This window comes from Salarias fasciatus, chromosome 1 (genome assembly GCF_902148845.1).
Source record: "Salarias fasciatus chromosome 1, fSalaFa1.1, whole genome shotgun sequence".
NCBI classification, from domain to species: domain Eukaryota; kingdom Metazoa; phylum Chordata; class Actinopteri; order Blenniiformes; family Blenniidae; genus Salarias; species Salarias fasciatus.
In genome coordinates, this window is record NC_043745.1 from 4,669,309 (window position 1) to 4,684,367 (window position 15,059).

At 42.6% G+C, this 15,059-nt stretch overlaps 1 protein-coding gene across 1 annotated transcript in view; it reads right to left on the minus strand.

Annotated features, from left to right (window-relative positions):
• The window catches only part of LOC115389974 (neural-cadherin-like), a 292,942-nt gene that overhangs the window by 146,354 nt on the left and 131,529 nt on the right, over positions 1 to 15,059 (minus strand). The window contains exons 24-25 of the mRNA XM_030093594.1: positions 11,995 to 12,179; positions 255 to 484 (exon numbers count right to left, since the gene is read on the minus strand). Coding sequence (XP_029949454.1) covers positions 255 to 484; positions 11,995 to 12,179 — 415 coding nt within the window. The remainder of the gene's footprint in view (positions 1 to 254; positions 485 to 11,994; positions 12,180 to 15,059) is intronic.

Here is a 15,059-nt window from a genome sequence, read left to right on the forward strand (position 1 = left end):
ACACATTTGATTTGTTGGATTTTACCACACGGTGAAGACAAACTATTGCCACAGGCAAATAGAAGCACACACAGAGAGAGCGCACAACCCTTTACTCATGTGGGAATTCTTTCAGTGGTGTGCGCCTGATTACATTACTTGTCATTCAGATGTGTTGTCAGTCAATCTGGAGCTGCAACACCAACAGATCAGGCCACTCAATCGTCTTGACGGGACTTTATTACGTCAGGGTGGGAAATAAAAACACAGCTTACCTTCTGTTTGTGCGCCGCCAGGTAGCCATGGATTTTCTCCGGCTGGAGGAAGGACGGCCCGCCGTGCACGGCGAAACGCACGTCGAGCATTCGCTCCTTCCCGTCGATCAGGCTGAAGATGTTGACGTCGTCGGGCGGCACAGAGAGCATCTCGGACAGGAAGTCCACGAGCAGCTCGTAGCGGCTCCGGTGCTTCCCCCGCAGCTCGATGAACTCCTTCGCAGTGATGTCTGAGGCACACACACACACACGCACATGCACACGCACACGCACGCACACACACACACACACACACACACACACACACACACACACACACACACACACACACAGAGGATTACAACCGTATATAAGTGGCCTCATTATTTCAACCCATGCTCAAGGATAAGTCCAATTATTTTCCAACTGCTAATATAAAAAGTTGTCTCAAATTCTCAAGACTGGAGCTATAATTATAAATTATTGAAAGTGGCTCACTTTATTTAACACAACTTGAAGTTTCTAAGGTTATTTTGTGTCTGGAATGTTTGTGTGTTTACAGGTGAGCGCAGGGACTGGGGGATGCATTTTAATACCGACAGCAATTAAAAGTATTTGCACTCTTGATGATTTTGCCTTCAGTTTCTAATCGTCCTGAAGAGTCAGCTCATGAGGAAGCACAAAATCGCGCTCTTGTTTAATTCCTCCAACCGAGCTGAGGAGTTCTGCGAAGAACTGCTCAAATCTGTTGAGACTGGATAAGCCACTCTAAAGGTGAATTTAAGCAAGTGGCACAGGCTTTTAGCAGTGGGAAGAGCACAAACTTTACGAGTCTGTAAGTTCACCTGCTTTATTTCTTATTTAGCTTGATGGAGAGACGGGACTTTATACACTGTCTTAAGCGGTCTAATTCTAGTAAGAGTAATACGTCTCAGTAATTTAACTGCAGGTCCATTTCATCGCTCTTTATTACATTCTTCTTAAAGATATCTATCACTTTAAATTCCGTCATTTGTTGGTAATGTGGACCAGCGAGCCAAGACGTACACAGATATGTGGTGCAGGGAAGTGCTGAGAGAGGGTAGATTATCCGCTAATCAGCTCGTGGTCCCTCGGGGCTCCAGTAGGGGGAGATGTGCTCTGTTCTCTTATTCAGGGCAAGAAAGTAGGTGACGGAGCTGTGAGTCCCTGCTATTACCCTCACCACTGTTCATCTTGTTTAAAGTCATCAGAAAGGCCCTCTGGGATCTCAGAGCCTTTATTATGGCCCAATGTTTTCAAAAATTGTCATATAATTTACTGCATTTCGAAGACAGTTTTACTGTAAATAGCAGAAATCGACCATTGAAATATTGAAATTGTGGGGTATAAAAGTGTCTCACTGTCTCTTAAAATTGAATGATGGGACCACTTGCAGTGATGGTAACACTAGACAAAAAGTGCCAAAGACCTTAGAGTTAACCTTTCATTTTATCTAACTTGATTTCAAACCGTGAGGTGCTGTGATGTTTACCCAATGTCACCAGATAACGTAAAATCTCCGTTACGTATGCTTGAACAGGCCTGCTAAAACCTCCGTCGTGTTTTTGGGGTCCAATATCAAGACAACGGTGCTGGAAGATACAAGATATTTCCAAAAAAACTTCTACTACATCAAATTTTATAATGTCTCGCTCTCTGAGTTTGTATGTTCTTTCATTAAAAAAACAACCAGCAGCGTTCACTGCTGGTCCAGTATGCTACCTACATTGTCTTCATCATTTCTGTCATTTCAGTGCAAATGGGCATAGTTTTTAAAACATTGTCATGAAAACATGAAAGTTGTCTGAAAAAAAACAAAAAAAACAAAAAGTAAAAACCACCGTTTTCACTTGAAAAGTAGTAGTGTAAACAGCCCCTAAGACTAAAATGTTTTGCCCATTTGTATCGTCTTCTGCTGTACCTCCTGTCAAAAAATTCAAATCTTTAAAGAAAATTTGCAATTGCAATACAGAAAATTGCATTGTTCTTAAAAAAAAAAAAAAAAAAAAAATCAACTTTCATGTGAATTATTAGAACGATTGCAAAAACCTTTTTTCATAGAACACATTTTACATCTCACTGGAATTTCGTTTCATTTCAGAGAGCTGTGTCCAACTATCCAGCTGTCACTTGCACTATGGTTTGACTCACTGTCATAGTAGAGCAGGTCCGAATTAAAAAAGGGAATATGAGATGGCACTCTGGTTTATTTGATGTGAGATCCTGATGAATAAATAAATAAAAGAATAACTATGACTCCTTTGAAACATGCACCAGATTTTGCACATGCATTTTTTATACCTACTTTATTTAGATTGTGATTGCAAAGGACTGTGGGGTATTCTGATGGTGAGTAAAAGGCTGGTCTACTCTTAACAGAGAAGAAAGAGATGCACAATTACCACTGTGGATAATCTGAATCTTTAAAGGAATACTCTGAAGATTTTGGACCCACCCACGCCCTATCCCTATCATTTACAAAGTGAGATAAGCTCATAAATACCTTTGTTGTGTCTGTGCGTCCAGTGGCTGGATCCCAGCTGTTAGCATCGTAGTTAGCTTAGCTCATCTGCTGGAGGTTAAGTGGAAACAGAGCCGGACTGACGAAAGTGGACAAAATACTCCTTCCAGTGGTCCAGGGGACGGCGTATTAGCACGTGAAGTAAATCTGAATGGTTATAAAACAATTAAAAAGATGTGTTTTCTTTTTAATCCCTTAAAATAACGTTTTAATACACACAGACCTGCGCATGCGCAGTGCTCCGCAGAAGGATATACCAGAGCACAGCAGTAGAAGCCATAGACTCAGCCGCTGTGCACCGGTATATCCTTCCGCAGAGCACTATGCTTGTGCAGATCTGTGTGTATCAACATGCTATTTTAACAGGCTGAAAAGGAAAACACGTCTTTTAAAATGTTTTATAACCATTCGGATTTACTTCACGTGCTAATACGCCATCCCCTGGACCACTGGAAGGAGTATTTTGTCCACTTTCGTCAGTCCGGCTCTGTTTCCCCTTCACCTCCAGCAGCTGAGCTAAGCTAACTACGATGCTAACAGCTGGGAGCCAGCCACTGGACGCACAGACACAAATAAGGTATTTATGAGCTTATCTCACTTTGTAAATGATCGGGATAGGGCGTGGGTCCAAAATCTTCAGAGTATTCCTTTAAGGACTCTAAACTGATTCACTCAGAGACCAGAGTAAAAGAAAACACACTTGCACACAGATAAATAAAAAAGGGTGAAGGGTAGCATGATTAGGATCGTGAGTGCAGAGAGGGAGACAGAGCCTGGGCATTAGGAGACAAGACAGGGGGCTCAGAACGGACTCAGCGGATACAGCGTGAGGGATCGAGGCTAATGTCAGCTCCCATCAGTCAGTCCAGGGGGAGAAACAAGGACACGGGCAGACAGAGAGACAGTCGGCAGGGATGAGGGGTGTGTGCGTCGGGGGGTAAGAGTAGTAACTCCTAACGCAGAGTGGCAGCCTTTGCACCTGGCTTTGATCCAACCTCACAACTCACTTCTGCTTTCTCCTTCCCCGAGGCTTCGTCAGAGGCAGCACGCAGCCGTCCTCCCCCCTGTAGTCCAGTGATTCCCCACGAAAAAGAGGCTAAATATCTGACTGGAGCTCTAATATACTGTTGTGAGTGTGAGGGAGACCAAGCAGGCAGAGAGAACGTACTAAAATCAGTGTGCTTTCGGTGCTAGTTGTAATTTTTTCTTCCTGAAAGCCAAGGCAAGTTTTAAAATGGCATTTCTTTTTTCTTCTTTTTTTTCCTGTCTACAAGTCTCCTTGAAGACTTGAAGAATGTTCGACAGACTGAAGAGATACAGATGTAATTTTATTCCTCCATTTTTAGACTCTCTAATGCCCATGAAACAGCACTTCAGACATACATTTTCACCTGAGGCCTCCAAGATGTAACAACCAGCAAATATATATTAAAACATGAAGTAAAAATGTTTTTTATGTATTTATTTATTTATTTTAACCTTTATCTTACCAGGAAAACCCCATTGAGATTAAAAACCTCTATTTGAAGGGAGTCCTGGGGGTTACAATTACAATACGCAGTGTTACAAATCACATTTCAAATTAAGAAAAACAATTACACATAAAAGATGCTGTCTCAAGTTCTCTCAACCTTGTTTGTAAAGAGCTCAAGGGAATGAGTTCAGTCAATTTGCATTCCTTTTGCAACTTGTTCCAAGTATAGGGAGCTGAATTTGAAAAAGCTCTTTTTCCGAGTTCTGTGCGGGAAAATGGGACAGAAAGCAACAAACAATCATTTGAGCGCAGGCAATGAGAGTCAACAGATGCAGAACGCAGATGTAGGAGGAGGGCAACAGACCAAACACGGCCTTGTAAAATGAAGGTATACCAATGTGCATGTCTCCTAGTGGACAAAGAAGGCCGTCCCACTCGAGAGAACAAGTCACAATGATGAGTCTCAACTTTACAGTTTGTTATAAACCCTAGACATTGAGCAGTAGCATCCATACGAAACAAATCTCCATAATCTAAAACTGATAAAAAAGTTGCAGTGGCAAGCCTTTTTTTCACGTTAAGGGAAAAGCAGAACTTAATCCTTGGGGGCGAAAAAAAAAAAAAAATCAGTTTGAGTTTCTTTGCCATGTTATCTATGTGGGGTTTGAAAGTGAGAGAGTCATCAAGCCAGACGCCGAGATATTTGTACATGTGAACCACCTCTATAAGATTCCCTTCAAGTGTGGTCACTGGTGGAATAATATAAGAGGACTCTTTCTTCTTAGCTTTGAATGAATAAAAAATGAATAAAATGATTGAAAAAAAAATTGCAAAAAAAAAAAAAAAAGAGAGAGAGAGAAAAATGAAGCAGCCAACCATAATTGTAGTAATGTAACCTTTCACCATGAACCATGATAAAGATAGAGAAAGATTCTCAAGCAAATAAAGCTACCTATCCAGCTTCTGTTGTCTGGAATGAAGACATAATGACATCAATTTACAGCAGCTCACACCAGACTGAAAGACATGGTTGACATTAAAACTAGTATACATTAGCGAAGGATGAGTAAAAGTATGGGTGAAAACCTTTAGCTACTTGTGAGATACTGAAACGAGCAAACATTAACAGCAATGAAGCCTAATTTAAACTTGTGAACATGATATGGGAAGACTACGTGTTATAACGCACACCAACAGCGTTGAAGGCTGCATGTACAGCATGTGTAGCACAGTGCACAGCATCCATCTGCACACTGCCTTATGCATACAGTAGGCTGGAGACTGAGCTCGCTGTGTGCTAACACACACTCCTTTTGGCTGTTAATGTGTGAATCAGTAAGACTTTAATCATGTTTAGGATGTAGCATCACTGTTGTGTGAACAGCAAAACTCTTTAGCATGTAGCATGTAGCATGGCTCAGAGTAAAATCCTCCTGATCGGCACCGGTGCATCCATAGTTCTTCAATTTCAGCTGTTTCAATTTGACTTCTTTGGTTCTCTTTATTACAATTATATGTTTCTATGAACCACATCCAACAGATCATAGAGCGTCTCCCTCTAACGAATTGCTGATTTCAGCCGTCGTTAGCCTTCAGCACTGTTTGGATCAGTCTAACATGACACAACACAGCGAAATATCTCATGACAGCTACTTACTTTCTGTGCTTTAAGACATAGCAGACATAGTGGTTTTATGCCAAACGAAAATATTTTCCAAAGCCTAGCCAAATATAGTTCAGTGTGTAAACAGAAATCCAGGAACATCAGCAGCTGTCACAACGACCATGAAGGCAAACTCATTTAAATGTGATTCCACGCTGTGAAAGTCCATCTTGAGGAGCATATTTTGCTATGGAGACGAATGATGAACAAGTGACCATGGCCAAAATACGTAGCCGTATCGAGTTTACACATCCCCTTAATGATAACAGCCATTTCACAGAGAAGTTGGAACATATTCCTCTGTCTTGCCTCTTTCTCCAGCAACACAAATATTAGGTAGTTAGAGCAATAAACCAAAGCTGAATGTGAAAGAGGCATAAGAAATACTCATTATGCCTGCATTTGAGCTGCTCCATTCATGGAGCACACCAGGCTCATAAAGTGACATCCACAGGGGCCGTATTAGTGATGAATAGGGTACGATCGGTGTGGGAGTCCCTGCTATCTCAGGCTTGATCCCAAACTAATATATTTCCCCAGTTCCTGCATATTGATCCCACTATGCGTGCGTCCTGGAGGGCATACAGATGCAGAAAGACAGATAGGGAATTATTTTTTGTAACATCTCAGCTCCGCGTCCCTCGTTAGAGGACGATCTCCCGGCTGGAACAGTTTATAAAGTCATCATGTAAGCAAGCGGCCGCAGCAGTCCGGGGTACGCGTGTGCGCCTCCATTTCACTTTCAGCTTTGTGTTATGTGGACGTTTCAAGGACTTTTTGTTTACCGCATTTCTTACCTTTCCATCAATATTGAGAAAGAAGGAGGGAGCCTTAATCTCAGCCGGGCAGATTTAACTAACGCTTTTTTTGTGCCGTCCTTATTGCATTCCACATTTGTTCTTGAAATGGGATTTAGAATGTCAAGGAGGGTGTACGTAATGCTATAAGTAGAATATTTTCATAATCCCCGAGACTGAGAATCAATGGGAGTGTTTACTCCAAAGCTCTACATGGAAAAATGAAATCCTGGAAATAGCCACTGTGACATATCCTCATGCACGTTTGCCTGTGCGTGTGTGTGCGTGCGTGCGTGCATGTGTGTGTGTGTGTGTATGTGTGAAACCCATTGTCTGAAAGGTGTTTTAAAAGGAAGACTTATTAAAATGAGGTATTTTGTGGACATTGCATCAAACAAGTCAATATTCTGACGTGCACAGATCCTACTGTGTCACAATTAATAATAATAATAAAAGCAATTAATACACATTTTAATTGTAATGCACTTTATATTTCAACAAAGGCGATGTTCCTGAAGTGGTGTGCTCAGATGTGAAGTGGGCCGTGCTTTCGCCAGAGAAGGAGGTGCTGGTGACGGTGGAAGAGCACGGCTTCAGCTCTGGACCTGTTCAGCTGCAGGACGCTGAGCTTCGGCCACACCGCTGTCTCCACCCGGCAGGCGGTCAGTGTGGAGGCCGGCAGGGGAGCGGAAGACGTGGGGATTGTCCTGAGCTTAAACTGTGTCGTCAGAATGATATCCCATGGCTGCTAATGACATTACCCAGGGGGAGCAGGTAGATGGAGAAGAGGGTGGGACTCAGCACTGAGCCTGGAAGGACACCACACCCACATCACCACAGCTGAAAGCCCCCCCCACCCCCCCCCCCCCCCCCCCCACCCCGATCTCCCCCCCACCCCCCCACCCCCCTGATCTCCATCCTCACTAAAGCCCCCTTCCCACTGTGCTCTCTTGATGTACTTAATAAGTTCACAACTAAACAAACATTGTCATTGCTAAGTGTACTGCAGAAGATTGTGAGATTAGTGATTTCATCAAAAAATATCAATTTAATTTTCCTGGCTATGCCCAATCGGGCCTGTTTCTGAAAAACTGCTGATTCACTGTCAGTAGATATTTTACTGAAATGTTCAAAAACAAATGGGTCCCTGAGAAAGAGCATGAAAACAACTGTAAAAAGAGCCATAAACCATCACAACAGCTTAAAAAACAAAGTTACAGCAGATTACATTCAATGCTTTGAGCATCAAATGTGTCACTGTTTCACATTGAAGAAACTCGTGTGACCAACAGCAGGATTTTCTTTATATTTCTTGGCAAAACTTTATTATTCAACTGTTTGGGCTCAAATTTTTAGGAAAGACTCTTTTAACAAATTGCACTTATTCCAGACATCAAATTGAGTTTGCAGCTGGTTAAGCTATTAATTAAAAGGGTTTTCCACTGTCAGTTGTTAGTGATAATAAACTTAGGTCTCATCCAACGTCAGAAAAACTTTTTTTTTTTTTTGAAAAACAAAAAAATAAAAAAACAAATGAAAACCCTGAACCATCAACAAAACATATTACTGAATCAATTTGACATATGCGTATCTTATTCACACAAAAGCAGATTGGATTTTCCATTCAGGGAGCCATCCCACGTCCAACTTCACAAACTGCAGACGACAGACTTCCACTGCTAACCAACAAAGTCATTCTAAACTGTGCACAGTGATTCAATAGTACTTCCACTAAAGTATCCTGGGTGGATAAAAGAGTCATCTGCTTGCATTCAGCAAAATCAGGAATGATTTTGGTGACCCAAATTTAGAGGCGGAGATGGAAAATGTGTGCGCGTTTGTCCAGTAAAGGCTTCATGTTCTCCTCACGTGTGATTGAATGTAACTGATGGAGTGATGCTCTGAGTTTCAGTGTCACACTGAGCTGGGAAAACAGAGGCTAACGCACAGCCTTCTGAGGACGCTACAGAGCTGGACAACCAGCAGAGGTCTGTTGAGCTAAAAAAATAAATAAATAAACTACAGCACAGTGATTCATTGACAGATTGGTTTTAGTAATTTTGCCCGAGGAATCTGAATGTCTCACAGAACAGATCTGCAAAAGTATAATCAGTTACACTCTCTCTTCATGGCAGAAAAACTGAAGGAGCTCCGTGCCACTCCAGCGAGAGCCCCGACTCCAAGGCGACGCCACCAAGAAAAGAAAGATGAACCAGGAAGCAGAGACAGACCCAGTAAGAGGATCCATCTTTCACCTGGACCATCGCCCTCTGAACAAACACACACTTCAAGAGGAGTGACAAGAAAGCTTGAGGAAGACTTTGAGAAGTGTGAGAGGTCTCACAAGAGGCCACAATAAAACAGAAGGCAGCAAACACTGCAGTAGCTGCCTCTGGAGGAGGACCGGGCTCTCCCGCTCTTTTCATACAACTTTGTAAACTGATTACTTGACTCCTCATCCGTACACTTTGTACAGTACAGCACCTTCTTAAACAATGCAGTTGATCAAGTTATACGCTAGTGTGTGTGTGTGTGTGTGTGTGTGTTCAGCTCATTAATCTTTGATAGGCAGACACAAATTCCACTTTTTAAAGAATGACAAGAGCACATACATGAGTACTAACCTTATCTACTTGCTGATGCAGAGTACTGATAAGAGTACTTATTAAATGCCATGAAGTCTAAGATGCACGCGATGTGTGAAGGTTGTTCACTGCCATGAAACACTTCTGCACAGAATTGGTGCAGACGCCATGTACACCCCCCCCCCCCCCAACCCAACTGCCGTGAGGCCTCCATGCAGTACACGACTGCCTCTAAGTGCATAGCGTCTACCTGCGCACTGCCCTGGGTCCTGTGGACCATGCTGCTTCTTCTTCAGACTTGCTTTCAAGAGTCGCTCATGAGAGCCAGTACTCATGTAAGTCGTGTCAGCCTGATACTGGTATGAGTGTCCTGAATCCTTGTTGTTACCATTTGTTTGGAAATCGTACATTTTTTTGTTTGACACTGTCCCTGGCTGAATTGCAGGTTAAACGCAGTGGAGTGATTTTGACAGTAGTGGTGGACACCTGTGCTCTTGAGCTTTCAATCTTAGTCTCTGTTACAAGCAGGGTCTTTTAAATCAATAAAATCTGCCACTAACAGGCCCTCGATGGCAGTGGAAGTGTTTCAAAACCTTCAGTGAAGTGACTGCCCTGCAGGGACAGGCTATTGACAAGTCTATTATCTGAAATCAAAAAGAAGAAAAGCAAAGAGTTTTCATCATCCGACCAAATTTGTGATTTCCATTATTTCTCTTGTTCTGCATGTGAATTAATTTCCACAAATTATGAACTGTGCTCAAAAGCTGTTCTCTCCGCTGTCTCTGCGTTCAGCCCTCATTCAAAATGAAAGGAAAATCCTTTTTTTCTGTTTATATGAGGCTGTATTCTCACTACCACCATTTCCGTTCTGCCTCGCTCCGTCTTCGGAGAGCTTCTGGGCCCTCACTCGGCTTCTATTTCAATATCTCTGAAATCATAAAAATCCTTCAGCCATGTCCCATTCCTCTAAAGCGAATTTAATTCAGAGCGGACAGCCGAAGTGCTGTACATCAGGTAATGATGGATGCTGCTCAACATGTGAGCAGAATGTGCTGCCTGAGCAAAAACCGCCACTAATTATTTTGCCGGCATAAGTAATGGAAACGGCGTTTTGGACGAGCGCACCGACAGGACGAGAGATCTCACGAGTCAGGGGAGACGGATTAATAATGAGTGTAATCTTTTACTGAAGGAAAAAAAAAACTCTTTAGCAGAGTGCAACCGTCCTTTGAAACACTGCAAACAACCGGAGCAAACAGTAATCAACACTCATTTATTCTCCACGACTGGAGACAAGTCTGCAATTAATGGCCACATACATTCTCCAGCAGTGTCTTGTCAGCAGACTTCATCCCAAATTGGAATTGTTATGGGTTCGACCTGTTGCAGTAATAGCGCAGACCATCAATTGGGGGCGGGAGACAGGCGGAGTGCTGGAAAGTGATGCTGTTAGCCGTCTGGTTTGAAGGCTGCAGCCAAAGCAGCCCGGCTCTGGGACATGAATGTCAAAACAGAAATTAAACAACTGAAGTCTGTGACGTTCAGTGTCCTACCTCACTGCCTTTTACATCAAATTACCGCCACACTCAAGGAATTACCCGTATCACACAGTTTGTACGCCTCCATCTGCCAGAAGCAGCAGTAATGGTGTGCGTCCAGACTCGGTCAGTTCAGTGCAGGATCCTCCCAGAATCACCTGTTAAACGCTGAATTGTTGAAAAGTGTGGATTTGTGGAGCTCAGCCAGTCATCCATCTTCCAGTGCTGCGACAGAGAGTTTTGCATCTCCTGTTATACTGGGTCAGGAAGCAATACCAGCTCATATTTTATTTTCAAATGAGGCCCCTTTGCAAGGTAACATTTCAAGTGAAAAGCATTGTTTCTGCGTTTTCTTTCAAGAAAAGTTTTGCGTTTATATGGCAGGACCAGTTCTTCAAAGAGCGGCAGTGTTTGAATTAGCAGTGTAAGCTGTGTAAATAGGGCACAAGGCTGGTTAGTATGGAGGGGGTAAATAAAATCACACTTTAAATGTGTGTGATCTGTGCGATCTTCAGGCATCCAAACTGTCCCACTCTAAATATCTGAGGCAAATATCAATACATTCAATAATCTCCTTGACTTTCTTCTGATGCTATATTACTTCCACAACAATCGATGGCATGAGAGCCCACACTGACTCTGACCTTGAATGACTGTGTTTTGTTAATGTATGTGCCATGTTCAAAGGATAAAAAAAAAAAAAAAAAAAAAAAGACTAAAGAGGTTCCAGATATGTGTGGAACTTAAAAGGTCATGGTGACTTTAACCAGTTGCTACTAAAATCTAATCATGCAGAAGTGAGAGAAATTCCCACGAGGCCTCGCTAAAGAAAACATTTGAGGTCAGGGGCATATTGATCTCTCCAGACGGACGTTCAGAGCCTCACAGACTGAAAATGTAAAACCCCACAGCCTCGGGTGTCAGTCGGTGCTGGGGTGAAAAAAGTGCAAAAACAATCTTGAGATGGAAAGAAATGTTCAATGTTTGATGATTGAGTTTGAAAGGAAATTGTTCACCTTCTGTTCTGGTGAACAATCTCTACATTTCAAATGGTGTCATTAAAGCTGTCTTCCATCTCTTCATCTTATCTCCAGCTTTATTTAACCTTTTTTAACGTTTGTTGTGAGGTGTGCTGTTTCTGCATCAGAGCATTCCATCTCACCTGCCAGACGCAGGGATCCCGAGTTGTAGATGGCGTCGTCTCGCAGCTCCCGCACGTGTATGGTGATGGTGGAGACGGCGTCCGGCCAAATCCCGTCCGACACGCGGACATGAAACTGGTACGTCCCGGGCGGGGCGTTCTCCTTGATGATCAGGAAACCTGTTCGCTTGTTCAGGATGAAGTAGCTGCGGGGGAAAGTCAGAGCACAAACACATGAAGGAAGCTGCTTTTGCTGTAAATCGCCCCGCCTGGCCTCTCCACAGGACGAAGACGTTTAACCCTCCACCCTCATTATTCTCCACACTGAAAACCTGTCTGTTACACACTCTGCCAACAGCTGACCTCCACGGCCCGCAGAGGAAAGACACTAACCACTATTTTCACTTCCTTTTGGTGGATCAAATAGAAGCAGCTCTTTAAAGAAGGAAACACCTGTAACCTCGTGTATTTTGGAGGAACTGGGGTCTCTCAAGTTTCTGTCTCTTCTTATGCTTGGAACGATGACCCCGCTTGAGCGATTTGTTTGGAACATCCAGTGCGTCCATACAGGTGATGAATGTGACTGCAGTGAAAAGCAGCCTGAGTTATTCTCCAGTGACTGTAATCTGAAGAGGGTCAGATTTATGAATCTATAGGATCAACCCTCAGAGTCAAACTCATCAGGGTATGTATTTCTCTGAAGCTTTTGGAGAATAGAAACGTCTGGACTACTGAGGAAAAAAAATCAGTGTTCAGTGTGACTGCTTCAGACAGATGAGAAAGTACTCGTCTTTAAAGCATGATACTCACACACTGTGACGACTGCCTCTCAAAGATGAGACGTCTTCCCTAAACGGAGAGCAGTAATTGGCTCCTATTGTCTCGAGTCCTATGTTGGTCCTGAACATTCACGACTGGAATTCTCAATAAAATACTCCTAAAGCAGGGATGTCCCACACTTATTCGTTCAGGGGCTACATACAGTCCAATTTCATCCTAAGTGTAAAATGTTTTGCATTTGGTGTTGAAAATGACTCCTATCTTAAAATAAAGGCAATTTTAACAAAACCCTCTGGTGCAAAACAGTGAACGTCCCCAAAACTTCTCCAGCTGTTGAGTTTTGCATGTTTCTACCTACTTACTCTGACAGCATGGCTTTGAGGCTAATGCTAGTTCGTTAGTGTCGCTGACGTCTCAGCTCGGCTCTCAGTGCTGTGTTGTCTTAGACACTCTGAAAATTAAAAATAAATATGTCATAAGCTTTGAAAGTTTTTACAAATTGCTTGGAGGTTTGTTGGGCCAGATTGAAGCCTATTGCAAGCCAGTTTTGGCACACCAACCTTGTATTTGACACCTCTTTTATATCATTCAAGAACAGATAAAGAAAGATAAGTGGAGCTCTGAAAAAAAAAAAAAAAAATCAACATGAAGTTAGTTATAAAAAATTACTTATTACTGATTTTTCAATTAAATAGCCATCTCTTCCTCTTCTTCTTTTTTTTTTTTTTTAATTAAACTAAGTGACGAGATCATAATAAGGTTCAAGTCTCATGTTTGTTTCTGCTGGTGAAAATCGTTCCCTGATCCCAGACGCCTTGATTGCCCTGGTTTTGATAAAGCTGACATTGCTTTGGTGAAGACAGCCAGATAATGCATCTTCCTGACTGAGCTGTAAGACGCTGCAACAATTTGTCCAAGGGGATCTTGGCCTCATATAGTCGTTTCCTGGTGTCACACACAGTTCAAATGGAGCTTAAATCATGTCAGAGATTTCTTCAAATAATGCTGCAGAGTTGGTTAAAAAAGTGACCTCGGTGACAGGAAACTGACTGCACTTTGTTGGAATCATTGAAAAGAGACTCAGAAGGGCCGAGCGAAAACCCAGAGAAGATGACGCCATGCATCATCCGCCCCGGAGGAGCAGCTGAGGTGAGCGGCTCAGGAGACGCTCAGGATTCACTTTAGCAGCCATTTCCATGATTGTGTGTCAGATTGGTTTCCGTGCTTCCTTTTTGTTTGCTCATATGTACAATAACTATCTGTGCTGCCACTCTAGTTCTTCTCATTTCTCTATAAGTCTGTTCACGACTGTGCACAGCATATTTTATTGGGACTTTATTGTGATTAAATACAGTGAAATGACCAAAAATTGTGCATGCTTTTACAAACTTGCCTTGACAGCATAGCTTTGAAGCTAGCTTGGTAGCAACAACACATATAGCTTCTGTGGCTTCTTCATCTTGAAGAAATTTGTATAAAAAAAAAAAAAAAAGAAAGAAAAACCACTGTTTTCTTTGGCATTGTTACCAAAAATAACCAGACTGGAGCCTCTTGTGGGCCAGTTTTGGCCCGAAGGCCTTATGTTGGACATCCCTGCCTGAAGGGGATGAATAAAGTATCTTCTATTCCATCCTAAAGATTTCAAACAGAAATCAGCTGTCAGCTTATTCGTCATATCTCTATTATTGGACGTAAAAACACCATCAGGACCGGGAAACAGGAGACCACGTTCAGGATCCAGAATTAAAGCTGCATTAACGTGTTTCTGTTTCAGAGAAAAGACAAACAGAAGCCGACCCACCACAAATAACCTCAGCTCCCCCACAGCAGTGCATTTCATCCTGTGTTTTAGTGTTTACTCCATTTTCTGCTGTTAATCAATTACCCCCAGGGACAATAATAGAAAGTGAGCGGGGACGGTGCATTAGGGAGAGCGAGGCAAGGTGAAAAATGAGACTGAGTAATAGGCGCTAAGACATGCGAGGAGGCAATTTTACTTGGTCCTTCTCCATGCTCCCCTTGTACAGTAAATGAGCTCATTCAAGTTTAATTAGAGAGGAAATCCAAGGCAGAACCTTGGCAAATCAAATAATAAACCACTTGTAAGGACAAGGGCTGCATTAACTCATTTTATAGTTCTTTGCTGTGGCGTGTGTCCTATTTCAACCGCTCGCGATCAGCTTTGACGTCACTGACAGGCAGTTTTCACCATTTCAGCCCAGCTTCACACTTTATTGGAGGCTTTACAGACTTTTTATCAGCCATTTATATTACAGGAAACTTCCTGTCCAGTCGCAGCAGAGCGG